The 15,810-nt window shown below is 43.0% G+C and overlaps 1 protein-coding gene across 1 annotated transcript; it reads right to left on the bottom strand.

Moving 5' to 3' along the window:
• Positions 1 to 435: 435 nt before the first annotated feature.
• Positions 436 to 12,230, bottom strand: TVP23A (trans-golgi network vesicle protein 23 homolog A). The gene is made up of 7 exons (XM_069981957.1): positions 12,178 to 12,230; positions 9,329 to 9,408; positions 7,228 to 7,372; positions 4,913 to 5,002; positions 4,506 to 4,634; positions 1,580 to 1,708; positions 436 to 607 (listed from the first exon to the last, which is right to left on the bottom strand). Exons 1-7 carry the CDS (start codon positions 12,184 to 12,186, stop codon positions 599 to 601), a joined length of 591 nt encoding a protein of 196 aa, XP_069838058.1. The 5' UTR covers positions 12,187 to 12,230; the 3' UTR covers positions 436 to 598.
• Between the last annotated feature and the right edge of the window lie 3,580 nt (positions 12,231 to 15,810).

Below are 15,810 nucleotides of genomic sequence, written 5' to 3'. Positions count from 1 at the left end.
AGTCACTCTTAAAGAACGGTGCCCAAGTCGCGCTTAATAGGACGGGACCCAATTGGCTCTTAAAGGGACGGTATGCAAGCCGCTCTTAAAGGGTCAGTACTTAAGCTGGTCTTCAAAGGGTGGTACCTAAGTCACTTTTAAAGGTAGAGTACTTAAGCTGGTCTTAAAGGGACAGTATATAGATCACTCAAAGTGTTGTCACCAAAGTCGCTCCTAAAGGAACTGTACCAAAGTCGCTCTTAAAAAGAGGGTATCAAGGGTTAAAGTTTCTCTTAAAGGGAAGTAACTGGTAAAGGGGCGCTCTTTTCAAGCACTATGTATTTCCCTGGAAATGCAAATCTAGTTTATCAGTGTAAACCTTGGGCAAGTAACAGAGAATGTAAGCATTAAAGGGTATTCCCATCTCATAAAGTATTGAAATGTATTAGGGTTTACCATCACTTTATGATCACAGGGTCGAACTTTAATAAATGTGCAAATAAACAGGATGATAAATTATAAGAGAATGACAATAAGGCACTCTAATTCATAGTGTTTTCATCTCATGTCCAATGATGGTAAGTTATAATGAGTTGGAAAGCCAGATTCCTTCTCCACTTTATAGAGTCTGGAAGAGAAAAAAAAGATGATAAGCACAATAAAGCATAATGCATAGACTATTGATTATGAATAGAGAGATGCCTATAGGCTGGTTCAAGGCATCAGAAAGTTTATTCTACAGTGGTGAACTACTAGTAGCCTTACACCTTTTCTATTTATCTCTGTTTTGCCTGCTGGACAACAAGGAAAAGAAGTTTCCCCTAAAGGGTTCCCAAAGTTGAACAAATTAACCATCACCGGCAGGTTTGGCCGACTCTATAAGATGTATGGCAGCCTCTCAGCTCTCCCTGTCGTGGAGAAGAGGCTAGAACATGTTGGATTTTTGCCGCCTGACCCTTTTGCTCTAAGCCATAGCCAGAGTAGTCAGGCTGCGGCTTATGCCTCCCCCTGCCCATAGACTACAAATTTTATAGAAAGTTAATGAATATAGGGGGATTAGGTGAGATAACTGTAATGATAACTGTAATTTTACAGCCTTTTGCTGCGTTTACACTGAACGATTATCGTGTGAATTCGCACGATAACGATCGAATTCAAACGATAATCGGACATGTAAACGCTGCGAACGATCAAACGACAAATCGTTCATTTTGATCTTCCAACATGTTTTAAAATCGGCGTTCGTAAAAAATTTGCAGATCGTTCAGTGTAAAGTCGTTTGCCGATTTAACCAATGTGTGAGATAGGCTTAAGCGATCGCAAAACGAATTTCCGTATGACCGTTATGAAAAAAAACCCGTTACTCCGACATCGTTAATCGTACGATCGGGCCAATTATCGTTCCTTGTAAACGCAGCATTTCTTTCGCTAATGGAGAAGGTGAGTGGCAGTGGGGTACTCTGGTAGCACTACCAATATAAAATAAGTAAAACACCAGAACAAGGAGCTCCTGGAATGTTCTCTCCTACCATGCGGTTGCCCTTTCCCCTCCAGGTTCTACCAATGATAACAGCTGATTGAAGGACGTTGAATCACTCACCCGCTGAAAGAGTTGCTGAGACAGAAACCGTGAGGCCGTCCTCCCTGCGTTTTGCTGACCTCCAGTTTTACAGTGAATGTACCCATACAGATTTGCCGACTGGAGGGAGATGCCGGCTATCACCAAGGCCTGTATCAGCAGAAGTGACAATTACAAAAATTAAAATGGTGGTTAAATGGGTTACCCAAAGCTTTATAGTTCTCTCCTAGCCACAGGATCAGTGATAACTAATACAGTGATCTGACCACTGGGAGTACTACAAATCAGGAGAATGGGGGTTCCAAGTAATAGTATATTAAAGGTATCGAATTAGTATTAGTAAACAAATTATAGAAGACAAAATTATGTGTACTAACACAGGAAAATAGTAGTTAGTGGGAGGGAAGATTGGAGGTGGCCAGGCCGGGGGAGGGGGGTACAGGGACACAATGGTCCAGAAGAGCGAGTTGTTATATACTTATGCAATAATTTCTGTATTTCATTAAGGGGGGGGGCAGGAGGGTTTAAAGGGGTAGTGCGGCGTTTAACATTTATTCACTAAATAACACACATTACAAAGTTATACAACTTTGTAATGTGTGTTATTTAAATGAATGGCCCCCTTCCCCATGTCCCCCCACCCTGGAAGTGTGGTGCATTATACTTACTCAATTGCTGTCGACCCTGGCCGCCATTCACTTAAATAACACACATTACAAAGTTGTATAACTTTGTAATGTGTGTTATTTAGTGAATAAATGTTAAACGACGCACTACCCCTTCAAAGGCCAGTTTGATAAGTATATGTATAATGCTAGCCAGAATCCCACTCCACACTGACGAGGGGCAACTACCCCGAAACGGCTGTCTGTGGATGGATGCCTGATTTGGTAAACCCTTGTCATGTCGCAATACTCGCCAGAGTTAGACTTTGACGTAAAAGGGGCCACCCTGGTGTTTCCCTATTTATGTTCCAATACTCGCAACCGAGTGGGACTTAAGGGGCTATGTATCAGGGTGGTTTGGTGTACTCCCCACTGGGAGGCACCCCTTGGCAATAGGCTTCCCTCCCCTGAAGGAATATCTGGCTATTCGCGTGTTTTGAGACTCGTAACTGAGACTCCACGGACCCTTCTTTTGCATATTTAAATTTATAGGGGGCAATGCATCAGTGGAGACTCTTTAGTGAGTACTCCATTTGATTTTTTTGTCGCTGGTCTCCCTGAGCTAAGCGATTGCTGTGTTTTATATGTATAACGTGTAAATTCCCCATCCAGGGGAAAATTCTTTGTATAATGGAAATTTTCTGGGATAAAATATAATAAAGTCATATGACATTGTCAAGCAATATTCAGAAGTTCCGTAGATACAAGAAGTTGCAGCTGAGAATGCACACTGCCACTCCACTTAAGAGACGCCTGTACCTCTTTTCATCAGTGGGCGCCCAGCAGTCAGATCCCCCGTTGGGCACCCACTCATCTCCTATACTGGAATTGGCCCAATTCACCAACATAATGCAAAAAGATCAGACGAATAACTTCTACCCAAGAAGAGATGCTTTTGGCCAGTGGAGTCACAGATTAAACTGAATAATAAAATCTGATGATGTTAGTTCTTCCTCTTCTCACAGAGGGAAGGAAAGAGTTTCTGGTGAATCTGAGGTCAGCACATACACTTTCACATTGTCTGTCTTATGGGCTGAAATTTACTTTGTCACACAATTACCTACTGCAAGATCAAAGATAATTCTTCCCTGTAAAGGTGTCTCTACACTGGGCCATTACAGTACCAATTCAGAAACAATCTCTATAATATATGCCCATTATAGAGAAAAATAATAGCAGAATTGACCACACCTACATAAAACCATTACTATTAGGTGAAATCCGCTGCAGATCCCTTACTATTATTCTGGGGCTCCAGGTATCCTGATGTCCCGCTCTGCCAATCAGTAGGACAGCGCACTGATTGGCTGAGCGGGATGTCAGGATGCCGGGAGCAGGTAAAGTATACACTGGGGCACAGCAGGTTAAGGGGGCCGGCATTTACATACTCGCAGTGGGATGAAAATTGTGCTATGAGTATTTAATCCTATTCAGAATGACAGTGCCTAGAATCTCAGCGGATTTCGCTGCGAAATCACAGCGTGAAATCCACTGTAATTCACTACGTGTGAAAGCACCCTGTGACATTTGTAGATGGAGCCTGTAGCAACACTTACCTATGCCATTACCACTGAAGCGGTATTTTAAAATGGAAGTAATGGTACTGATAGAAATACTAGTCACGTTAGACAAGCAATCTGATCTGCCAGTGTTGTGTTATAGAGCAGGAGTTGATAAGCAGATGAATATATAGTTTGAATGGGAAAAGATTAAACAGGGCTTTTATTTTATTTATTTGTATCCGTACCCATACAACTAGTTATACACCGTATATATCAGTCTGCTTGGATCATTCTGCTCTGTAAACATGATGCTGGTCAACTGTATTTTTATGGTGAGTAGTTCTCCATGTGTGAATAAAGGCTTACATGAGAGCAAAGTTATAAGGAAGTTTTGTGCCCCATATCTCCTTTTTGTGTTATTATTTGTTATAATTAAGAGCCAATCTGGAACTTAAAGGGGGTGCTCCAGCAATTTGTTTTTTTTCTTTCAAATAAACTGGTGTCAGAAAGTGCCAAGGTTTTGTAATTTACTTCTAATAAAAAAATTGCAGTACTTTTACAGCTGCCGTATGTCCTGCAACAAGTGGTGGGTTCTTTCCAGTCTGGAGAGTATGAGAGGTTTTTAATGGGGATTTGCTACTGCACTCGACAGTTCCTGTCACATATGGGATACAAATTACAGCCGTCTAATAAAAATTTTGTACGTGTACCAATATAGCTTAATAGTTAGAAAAACTTGGGCCTTATATTACTACTTTAACATCCTCATGGAACACATACCAGCCATTTTAACTTCAACGAAAACAGTGTACTGAAAAAGAACACTGTCCAGATCATGGGGCAAATAATCAAACCCAGCCAGAAGATTCGTGCTTCAACCTCCGTTGATGTAGAATTATTGGGAGGCACCTGAAAAGAAGGAGGCGAGAAAATATGAAATACTTCAACTGTACTCCCCAAAGCTATGGTCCTTCACAATTTACAATTATATTGCTTACCTGGCACTATACTACACTGTACTTTGCTGAGCTGCAGCATGCATGCCTCCTCGCTCCACCACCTCTCTTTCACGTGCATGATGCCAATTCCTTGGCTTCTAACATGATACATTGCTAAAAAAGTTTACTTTAAAGAAACTAATATCTGGTGCTGTGTGTAATAGTACTATATACATATGCAAAAAATACCTTTTTGGCTTCAAAAATCCAATGACTTTTTCCATCTTCATCAATCTGGTTCCACCAGCGTAACCCAACCAGTAGTCTACCAGTAACATTCTGTCGGTAAGAACCAAAGAACTGATTAGTAGGATCTTTTATTAGAATGTCAAAAATCGCAAACACAAAATGGTACAGTAGTAGGCCATGTTCACCTGGCGTAACAGACCGGCCGTTCCGCGATCTTTCGGCCCGCAGAGTTCTGATGCAGGTGCATCCGTGCGTGCCCGCATCAGAACTCCCCACTGCACGCTATGAAGCTTGCGTCCGCAGCCGCTCACTTCATAGTGTGCACTGACATGGTTTTCTACAGCCGCTATTCACTAAATAGCGGCCGCAGAAAACTGACGTCAGTTGTTTGTGGTGCCGCTAGGGGTCCCGGCCGGGATCCCATAGACACCCGGCCAATGTATTTTCTCGTACTAACTACGGCTGTTGTTGCAATCAGCAACAACAGCCGTAGAAATATGAAAAAATATGTTGTGTGAACATAGCCTTATAATGTGCACCTGACCATCTAATCCTTTAAAATGTTTTTCAGGCCCCATTGCTGCCATTCTAATGGCTTGATCCCTTCTGCCCTCCACCTATTGTTTCCTGGTGAAATGCCCGCTCACTCAATTACTGTCTGAGACAGGTCACTGCAGAACATATAGCAGCTGATAAGTATTGAAAAACTTGAGTTTTTTTTTTTTTATAGAAGTAATTGACAAATCTGTACAACTTTTGGGCACCAGTTGATGTAAAAATAATGTTTCTCTCCAGTGTACCCCTTTACAGAAAACTCCGATGCTTTTGGTTTCTTCTGCTAACCTGTCCTGATATAATATCTGTAAATGAGTGTCATAAAAAAAAAAAAAAAAAAAAAAAAAAAAAAAACCTTGACACTTTAAAAGTTTTGGCCAGTAGGGGTTTTACTGCTGAGACTCCCACCGATCAGGGGAGCGAGTGAGAAGCAAGCAGTACATGCAACTGCAATTTTCTGCTGTACATTGTCTCATTCCTGACAGTCCCATATTGCACACTTATATTGGAGCTGCCTAGACGGAAACTGGGAAATTACAGGGAAGTAAAATGCATTTCCACCAACCAAATACTGCTGCAGATAATGCAGCATCGCATTAAAGTGGTATTCCGGTATTTACTTTTCCCCTATGCACAGGATAGGGAAAAAGTAGGAGATTGCGGGGGTCCGACCCCTGAACCCCCTGCCGGCTCTGTAATGAATAGAGCTCCGGGTCGGCACAAGACCCACGGCTCTATTCATTCCTATGCAGCAACGAAAAGAGCCGAGTACAGCACTCTTCTGGCGAAAAGTTTATTTTTCCCGGAATACCCCTTTAAATGTGACAGTGCCCATGACCTGATGGTTGCAAGAGAATCCATCTCTGATGTCGTAACGTTGTGACTGTCAGGTGGCAGCCAGAATCATCGTGCAGCCCCAACCATAAGGTCCCTTATACACCTTCTGCTTTCTTTGGCTGTCCCCATTGCTCGTGGGGGCCCTTGGTAAAAGGTGTAAGGGGCTCTCCCGACCATCCACAGACAAATGATGTCAATGGAATTAGGAGTTGATGGAAAAATCACTACTTGACCCCTTTGTTCTCTAAGACATAAGCCACAATCAGAGCTGTCTTGCTGCAGCTTAAAGGGGTTATCCAGCGGAAAAAAAAATTCTTTTAAATGAACTGTTGTCAGAAAGTTATATAGATTTGTAATTTACTTCTGCTTTGGACAGTTCCTGTCTTGGCCAGAGAAGTTAGCAGAGAGAACTGTCAGACTGAAAATAAAACAACATCCTGCATGACATACAGCAGCTAATAAGTATGAGAAGACTTGAGATTTTTTTAATATAAGAAAATTATAAATCTTTATAACTTTCTGACAGTTGACAGGGGCTGGATAGGAGAGATAATTGATGGCTGGCTGATCAATGGGCTGTCAGTTTTTAAAGATGTACGGGGACTGTTAGATTCTCACAATGTCTTTATGACAGCACTAAACCGCTAGGACACAGGGGCATCAAGCGTCTTCTATACAGAACTATAGACGTTACCATTTCTGACAGGAAAATATATCACATTAAGAGTACAAACACACACGGCTTATACGCTGCGTATTTACTGCTGCGATACGCAGCAGATTAGATCTAAATAACTGAACACAGTATCAAATCTGCTGCGTATCTGCTGTGTGTGTTTGTACCCTAATACAAGAACTTGGTTAGTATAATGACAGAAATGTTATAGGAATAAACACAATTGTTAAAAATGACAGAACCTTACCTTCACAGACCAAAAGTCAAAGGACAGAAGAAGCAGGATGGTGACAAAACACGTGACAAAGCTTTTGCTGAACCAGTCACAGAACAAATAAGCAACAATAGCACCAATTCGAAAAAATAGATGAAAAAACGTGGCCAGAGGATGCCTATGGAAACAACCCAGAACACTTAGAGTATACAGTATATACACCAACATCCCCACAGTCAGAACATTGATACAGAGTACACTATATAACTACATGCACATATATACCCAGCCCGGCCTCAGACATCACCCACACCAGGGTTGGCATTTTATATGGAGCCTTGGTGGCAGGACACCCATGTCAGCTGATGCTACAAACATCAGGTAATTCAGTGAAAAAGATTTATGTCTCGCTAATTAACTTTGTCTATTAGGGAGTGTTCATATAGTGTTTCACACACTTTTTATTTATTTTTTTTGCTTAAGGGTGCGTTCACACCTACAGGATCTGCAGCAGATCTGCAGCAGATTTGATGCTGTGTTAAGTTATTTAAATGAAATCTGCTGCAGAAAATCAGCTGCAGATCCTGTAGGTGTGAACGCACCATAAAGGGTTTTTTTCCAGAAATTTTATGTAATTCATGTTACCAAGTGGAGGAAACTGATAAAATGGTTATTTATTCAGGTAAATAGTACTTGCGGTCCTAGTCCGTGATTAACAGCTATACATGTATAAAAAGAGAGAGCTGTCAGTCTCTAAATAGGCACAGACAAATCAAACCACACTTCGACTTTAAAGGGGTAGTTCACCCAAAAAATTTTTCTTTCAAATCAACTGCTGTCATGAAGTGCCAGAGATTTGTAATTTACTTCTATTAAAAAATCTCAACCCTTCCAGTACTTATCAGCTGCTGCATGCCCAACAGGAAGTTGTATTATTACCAGTCTGGACAGCAGGAGAGGTTTTCTATGGGGATTTGCTCCTGTTTTGGACAGTTCCTGACATGGACAGAGGTGGCAGCAGAGAGCACTGTGTCAGACTGGAAAGAAAACACCACTTCCTGCTGGACACACAGCAGCTGATAAGTACTGGAAGACTTAAGATTTTTTAATAGAAGTGAATTACAAATCTCTGGCACTTTATGGCTCCAGTTGATTTGAAAGAAAATCTTTTTGGGTGGACTACCCCTTTGTCCAGCGAAAATCTTTTTCTTTTAAATCAACTGGTTTCAGAAAGTTATATAGATTTGTAATTTACTTCTTTTTAAAAATCGCAAGTCTTCCCATACTTATTAGCTGCTGTAGGTCCTGCGGGAAATGTTATTTTCTTTCCAGCCTGACACAGTGCTCTCTGCTGCCAGCTCTGTCCGAAATAAGAACTGTCCAGAGCAGTAGAGGTTTTCTATGAAGATTTGCTGCTGCTCTGGACAGTTCCTGTCTCGGACAGAGGTGGCAGCAGAGAGCACTGTGTCAGACTGGAGAGAAAAGAACATTTCCTACAAGACATACAGCAGCTGATAAGTATGGGAAGACTTGAGATTTTTAAATAGAAGTAAATTACAAATCTATAAAACTTTCTAAAACCAATTGATTTAAAAGAAAAAGATTGTTTTCTGGATAACCCCTTTAATAGCAGCCATTGTATCTCACACCTCACACCATGTCATTTGCTTTCAAACGCAAGCAGATTCATAAGAACGGCATGTTACACCCTACATGACCACTGCAGCCATTCCCTGTACTCTGAGGTATTAATGGGTGTCACCACTAAATAAAGAGACCTGGGACGTGCATGAACTAGACTGGTTTAGCTAGAGAGGCTAGCCACTAGAAAAGGCATCTCTTTGGAAAGCCTGGCATGTCCGAATACAGAGCAGACCACCCCTGTAAGGGCAATGGCATGCATCACACACCCAAACAGGCAATGAAAAACCACTGGAATAAATGATGTTACCTATTTCAAGCGTAACATGGCTACACATTGGGCTGCAATAAAGAGTGAGCTGTGCGGCTTTGGGCTGCAGTGCATGGAAACTGGTTTCCTGTGACATCTGTCCGCCACATAAAATCTACACATCAACCAGGAGGTGTGAACACTGCCTTACACCTTTCTATTACACTGCAGTATTTGCCGCACCTGATTTTTGCTTTCCTTAGTGCGAGTTCTTCTTCATTACCGATATCCAGGGACACGTCCTCAGTATCATCTACAGGGACCTGGAAAATACCATTGTTCAATCATTAGAGAATGCTAGAGAGATGTATACTGCAACATTTCCAGGGGTTTCTACAGAGTGCACTACTAGTAAATGTTTGCCAGCTTGATGTCTGGATACTAGTTGTTGTGGAGGACACTGCTGCATAGCAATGTATCTCATACAAGGCTTCTATAGGAAGGAATAGGCCACATGTATCCGGGGATGGCATGATTTTTTGGCGAACTCCACATAAACAAATTTAATAAAATTAAATCTGCCCACTGCTGTATACAGATACTGTATATAGGAGTATAATATTTCTGTATTTAGGAACAGAATATAGTAAGGAAGGGCCTGAATGCAAAAAGGCTCATACTCGCAGCCATATTACTAATCTGAGCCGTATGGATCTGCTCATAATAGTCTACAGGCCCTGACTGATATAGAATGCAGCAGAAACTTTTTCTGTTCCACAGAAAGCTATATTAGGCTGGGTTCACACATTACATTTTTGCCAACTGTTTTTTTTTTTTTTTCAATCTATTTTTTTTTATTTGTGTGCATCCATTTTGATCCGTTTTTCCATTGACTATCATATAAAAAAAAAGGCTCAAAATGCATTCTTTTTTTTTTAACGAACACAAAAATGTGGTTAACTAATCGATGAAACTGATCAATGGACTGATCGATGGAAAAACGGATCAAAATGGATGAATATGAGTGAAAGAAAAAAAAAAAATGGAGTGCAAAAAAACAAATGAAAAAATCCAGCCTTATAGATGTTTTTGAGACAACCAAAGCAATCCCATTGAAGTGTTAGGGTGGGTCCACATCACACTTATCCGCACGGATAAGTTCTGTTGTGCATTCCCGCTTGCAGCGGCGTGCATGTCCGCCTGTGCCATAGACACCATTCTACGGCTGGGTGGATTCTGCCTTCTGCAGAAAGAACTAACATGTCAATTCTTTCGGCAGAGATTTAAAGGGGTACTCCAGCGGGGGGGGGGCACTTTTGTGCTGGGACCGGGGAGGAGGTGGCCGAGGAAAAAGACGTCCACTCACCTTCCCAATTCCAGCGGTGGGTCCCGCATCGCGGCGCTCCGGTGTCCGGTTCCCGGCCGCTTCCGGGTGTCTGACGCGGGCCCGAGACGTGATGTCTCAGGTCCGCTCAGCCACTCAGTGAAGGAGGCGGGATCCGTTTCAAGTCCGCTCAGATCCCGCCTCCTTCACTGAGTGGCTGAGCGGACCTGAGACATCACGTCTCGGGCCCGCGTCAGACACCCGGAAGCGGCCGGGAACCGGGCACCGGAGCGCCGCGATGCGGGACCCGCCGTTGGAACCCAGCACAAAAGTGCCCCCCCCCCCGCTGGAGTACCCCTTTAAGTGTGAAGCCAGCCTAGTGTCAACAGTACATATTTTAGGCATGTTAGGAACCTCTGATTTTTGTAGTGTAACCCTTTACATGCCAATGTCAAATTGTGATTGCAGAATGTACGTGGTTTCTGGCTATCTGTCACCCCATCAGCACCCTAATGAAGGCCTTAGGTATGTCATGTGTTTGTGGCTACTAGGCCAGATAGTGATAGGTCAGCTTAATGTTGACAGGAATAATACAGTGCATTATTTGAGTGATCTGCCTTATAAGGTTTTTCCTTCCATTTGCAACAGGCATGATAGGAATAGTAGTTTTGCAGAGGGACAGAGTTTCCCCATCCGTGATCAGCACAGCTGGGTGGGCGCTGGAGGGGCATTGCTGTACAGTAGCCGGGACAGCTGTGGTGCCACCTCCCTGATACCCAGCAAGTATTGTATATGTATTCTGTTTTATTTAAAGGGATATTTCGGTTAGCAGAATCTTTTAAATGTTGCTGGGGATGTGCTGAAAATAAAAACTAACACATACTTACCTTCCTTGTTCCTCCTGTGCTCCCTTTGCGTCCCCAGCAACATTTAAAACATTGAAAAAAAATTGCAGCAACATCACTATAATATACATAAAACAGAAACCTAGATAACATAAGATAGACACACACACGCATATATATGTAAACACACAGTGCATGCAATATACACATATACATATCATACATACACACATTATATCATCATACATACATGTTCACATTACACACACATGTATATACCTTACACAACAGGAGTATTCCAAGATAAAACTAACGTGTCCCCTATCCAAAGGTTAGAGATTTTGGGTGGTCCGACCTCTGTACCCCAAAGCGATCTCCATATTGGCCCCCGGCTGTATTCATTCTCTATGGTGGGGCTGAGGAGAGCCAAGTACAGCACACGGCTCTTTCCGACGGCTTCATAGAGAGTGAATAGAGTTGCAGGTTGTCCGCCATACCTGTGCCTCTGTTTGACACAGAAGAGATGGGTGCTGATCAGGAAATCAAGGAGGGATACAGAGGTCAGACCCCCTGCAATCTTTTACATGTCCCCTATCCTGTGGATGGAGGACATGTGTAATACCCCTTTAAGGAAGTGGAACAGGCAGGCTGAACCTTGGCCTGTATGGTTTACAATAACTAACTGGCATCATAGCACCTACAGGGGACCCCCCTCCTATACTGTATGGTGTGGCCTATTAGACCTTAGAAATGTTTCAGAAGGGAACAAACCATTGCTGGGCATAGGGGAGGCGGCTGCTGGTATTATACTGGGCTCACCTTATGCTATAAAGGCCCCTGCACAGTATTATAACATCCTGCATTCTCCCCCTCATGCCCCTGTCCTATTCCAGCTGGGCTGTTACACTGATAATTAGCAGTACCTGCTTCATCCTCTCTGCAGCGATGCATTCACACGTCCTCTCCTCTGTTGCTATAAGAGCATGGGCGGGCTCAGTTGCTAGGGAAAATCTGCCCTCTGATTGGAGATGGTAATATGATCAGCCTTATGTGATTGGTAGATTGTCTGTCCTGTATTTCTCCTAGCGGCGGCCATATTGGTAAAGGGCAGACGCAGCTAAAGCTGTATGCAGGGTTGTGGTCGTGCGGTTATGGGTTTTTAGACTGCAGAGATCAGCCAGTGTATTCTTTATATAGCATTAGGAGTGATCAATATTACAGTGATGGAAAATTAGTACACCTGGCTTGTTGTCTGATGCAGCCAATCAGGAGCCAGCTATAATTTTTGTCCTCTTGGCCATCTCCCTTTCACACTGCGTTTTTTGCAATCCCTTTTTTTTTTTTAGAAAAAAACGGATGCATTTGTGTGCATCTGTTTTGATCTGTTTTTCCATTGACTTCCATTATTAAAAAAAACTGATCCGTTTTGATCCGTTTTTTTTTTAACCCTTTAAGGACATGGCCCATTTTCGTTTTTACGTTTTCGGTTTTTCCTCCTTGTGTTTAAAAGGTCATAGCACTTGCATTTTTCCACCTAGAAACCCACATGACCCCTTATTTTTTGCGTCACTAATTGTACTTTGCAATTACAGGCTGAATTTTTGCATAAAGTACACTGCGAAACCAGAAAAAAATTCAAAGTGTGGTGAAATTAAAAAAAAAAACGCATTTCTTTTATTTGGGGGAAATGTGTTTTTACGCCATTCACCCTGGGGTAAAACTGACTTGTTATGCATGTTCCTCAAGTCGTTACGATTAAAACGATATATAACATGTATAACTTATATTGTATCTGATGGCCTGTAAAAAATTCAAACCGTTGTTAACCAATATACGTTCCTTAAAATCGCTCCATTCCCAGGCTTATAGCGCTTTTATCCTTTGGTCTATGGGGCTGTGCGAGGTGTCATTTTTTGCGCCATGATGTGATCTTTCTATCGGTACCTTGATTGCCCATATACGTCTTTTTGATCGCTTTTTATTAAATTTTTTCTGGATTTGATGCGACCAAAAATGCGCAATTTTGCACTTTGGGATTTTTTTGCGCTGACGCCGTTTACCGTACGAGATCAGGAATGTGATTAATTAATAGTTCGGGCGATTACGCACGCGGCGATAGCAAACATGTTTATTTATTTATTTATTTGTTTACTTTTATTTAAAACCTGGGAAAAGGGGGGTGATTCAGACTTTTATTAGGGGAGGGGGCTTTTTACTATTAACAACACTTTTTTTTTTTTTTTTTACACATATACTAGAAGCCCCCCTGGGGGACTTCTAGTATATACACTGTGATCTCTCATTGAGATCTCTGCAGCATAGATATGCTGCAGAGATCCATGAGATCGGCACTCGTTTGCTTTCGGCTGCTGCAGCCGAAAACGAACGAGTGCCGAGCCGAGGACGGCGCCATCTTGGACGCGTCCCCGGCCGGCATCAGTAACGGAGATCGCTCCTCCGGGACAAGGTCCCGGAGGAGCGATCTCCCCCACTAGACACCAGGGAAACGTTGCCTCCGGTAATCGGAGGCAGCTGTCAACTTTGACAGCTGCCTCCGATTAGCTAATTAGCGGGCACGGCGATCGGACCGTGCCCGCTAATAGCAGCGGTCCGGGGCTACTCGCGGCACCCGGGATCGCGGCACTTCAAAGCGGGGCCGCCGCGCGGCCCCGCTTTGAAGTGCAAGTGAGGACATAGGACGTACCGGTACGTCCTATGTCCTTAAGAGGTTAAATGGAAGTCAATAGAAACACGGATCAAAACAGATGTACAATAATGCATCCGTTTTTACCATCCGTTTTTCATGCCTTTTTTTGCAAAAAACGGATGAAAAAAAAAACGGATTGCAAAAATGCAGTGTGAACCTAGCCGAAGGCTCCCCTGCCAATCAGCTTGTGTGATTCTGAGGATGCAAGAGCTCCGGCTTTACCAGGTTCAGTTCCACAACTGGCCACTAGATGTCAGTGTATGCGAGTAATGCTCCATTGGTTTTCTATCCAACCGACTTACTATACTTCCTGGACTGATATCAATAACTAGTTTACTATTTCTTGGCTCACAGAAGATCAGACATTTCCATTCATTTAAATTGTTTCTGTCGTTTCCCACAATTTTATAGCCTGTCTAATATAATCGCTTCATTTACCAAAAGTAATTCCTTATGCCAGGGCTTACCTACTGCTCTGTGTAACCCTATGGCTCCATATTCCTGGGCAATGATTCCTAGACTATGAGTGCCTTCCCCTGCCAATGGGTTGTTTCAAGTTAAAATAAATAATAAGCTATGCATTGGATCGGGGATGTCAGTTCGTAGGACTCTCTTTCTATTACAAGAAAAACATATGCTGACCGCCATCCTTGGAGAATACATTTTTTCAAACTCACTGGTGTCAGCAACAGATCTATAAATGTCTTCTATTTAAAATTCTCAAACTTTCCAGTACTTATCAGCTGCTGTATGCCCTCCAGGAAAAGGTGTATAGGTTGTCAAACTCAGGCCCTCCAGCTGTTGCAAAACTACAATTCCTATGATACCTAGACAGCCAAAGCTTTAGGGTGGGTTCACACGTAACAGCGGATCCCTGCCCTGTACACCCTATGGGCAGACAAACTCGCATCAGGATGGACATCCCGCTGTATGTCAGCAGCCCGCCCCGTTAACCCCCCCCCCCACCGGAGCGTATACTTCACCTGGTCCTCGCTCTGGCTTGCTTCAGGGGTTCTCGGCACATCCCGCTCGGCCAGTGTGCTCCCCAGCCGCAGCGAGAAACCCGCTGCGGATCCGTTACGTGTGAACCCAACCTTACCTGTCCAGTTATGATGAGAATTGTAAATGTGTAACAGCTGGAGTGCCTGAGTTTGACACCTGTGGGGTATACATTCCAATTTGCCACAGTGCTCTCTGCTGCCACTTCTGTCCCTGTAAAGAACTGTCCAGAGCAGTAGCAAATCCCCATAGAAAACCTCTAAAGATCTGGACATTTCCTGACCATGGACAGAGGTGGCAGCAGAGAGCACTGTTTCAGTTTGATAACAATACACCACATCCTGCAGGACATACAGCAGATGATAAGTACTGGAACGATTGAAATTTTTAAGTAGAAGTCATTTACCAATATTTATAATTTTCTAGCACCAGTTAATCTAAAACAAAGAACAAACAAACGTTTGTTCCCCTCTTTTAGTTGTAGATTGGGCATCCTTTTTCCATATCCTGACACAGGGCGCATACATTGAGGAGCCGTAGAATTTTACATCCTCTGGAGTCTTTGCATCAGCCACCCCCTTGCCCACCACAAGCTATGCCACTACTCTGGAATCCTATGGTGTGCAAGAAACATGAAACCAAACCATGGCAAGGGGTGAAGAGTCTGGCTGGTGGTCTCCCCAGTGTCTCTCTCTCCACCTAGCTTGCTTCATAGTTCTCTCCTTTATTGTGTACAGGCCTACATGGTAACTTTGGCCACTTTTGTCAGCTATTTATTCCCTTATCCCTGATTGCAGCAGGTGGCTCCGAGCTTCCTATAAGAAAGCGTTGTGGTGCAGCAAATAACCAT

Source organism: Dendropsophus ebraccatus, chromosome 9 (genome assembly GCF_027789765.1).
Source record: "Dendropsophus ebraccatus isolate aDenEbr1 chromosome 9, aDenEbr1.pat, whole genome shotgun sequence".
In the NCBI taxonomy this organism is placed as follows: domain Eukaryota; kingdom Metazoa; phylum Chordata; class Amphibia; order Anura; family Hylidae; genus Dendropsophus; species Dendropsophus ebraccatus.
This window is presented reverse-complemented; position numbering and strand designations above follow the sequence as displayed.

What these genes read in the sequence shown, in the direction of transcription:
- TVP23A (XM_069981957.1), bottom strand. An exon ending in TTGACTTTTGGTCTGTGAAG is followed by an intron (nt 5,003 to 7,227) that starts GTAAGGTTCTGT and finishes TCTTACCGACAG; the next exon opens with AATGTTACTGGTAGACTACT. An exon ending in CGTTGAAGTTAAAATGGCTG is followed by an intron (nt 1,709 to 4,505) that starts GTATGTGTTCCA and finishes CTGCTGATACAG; the next exon opens with GCCTTGGTGATAGCCGGCAT.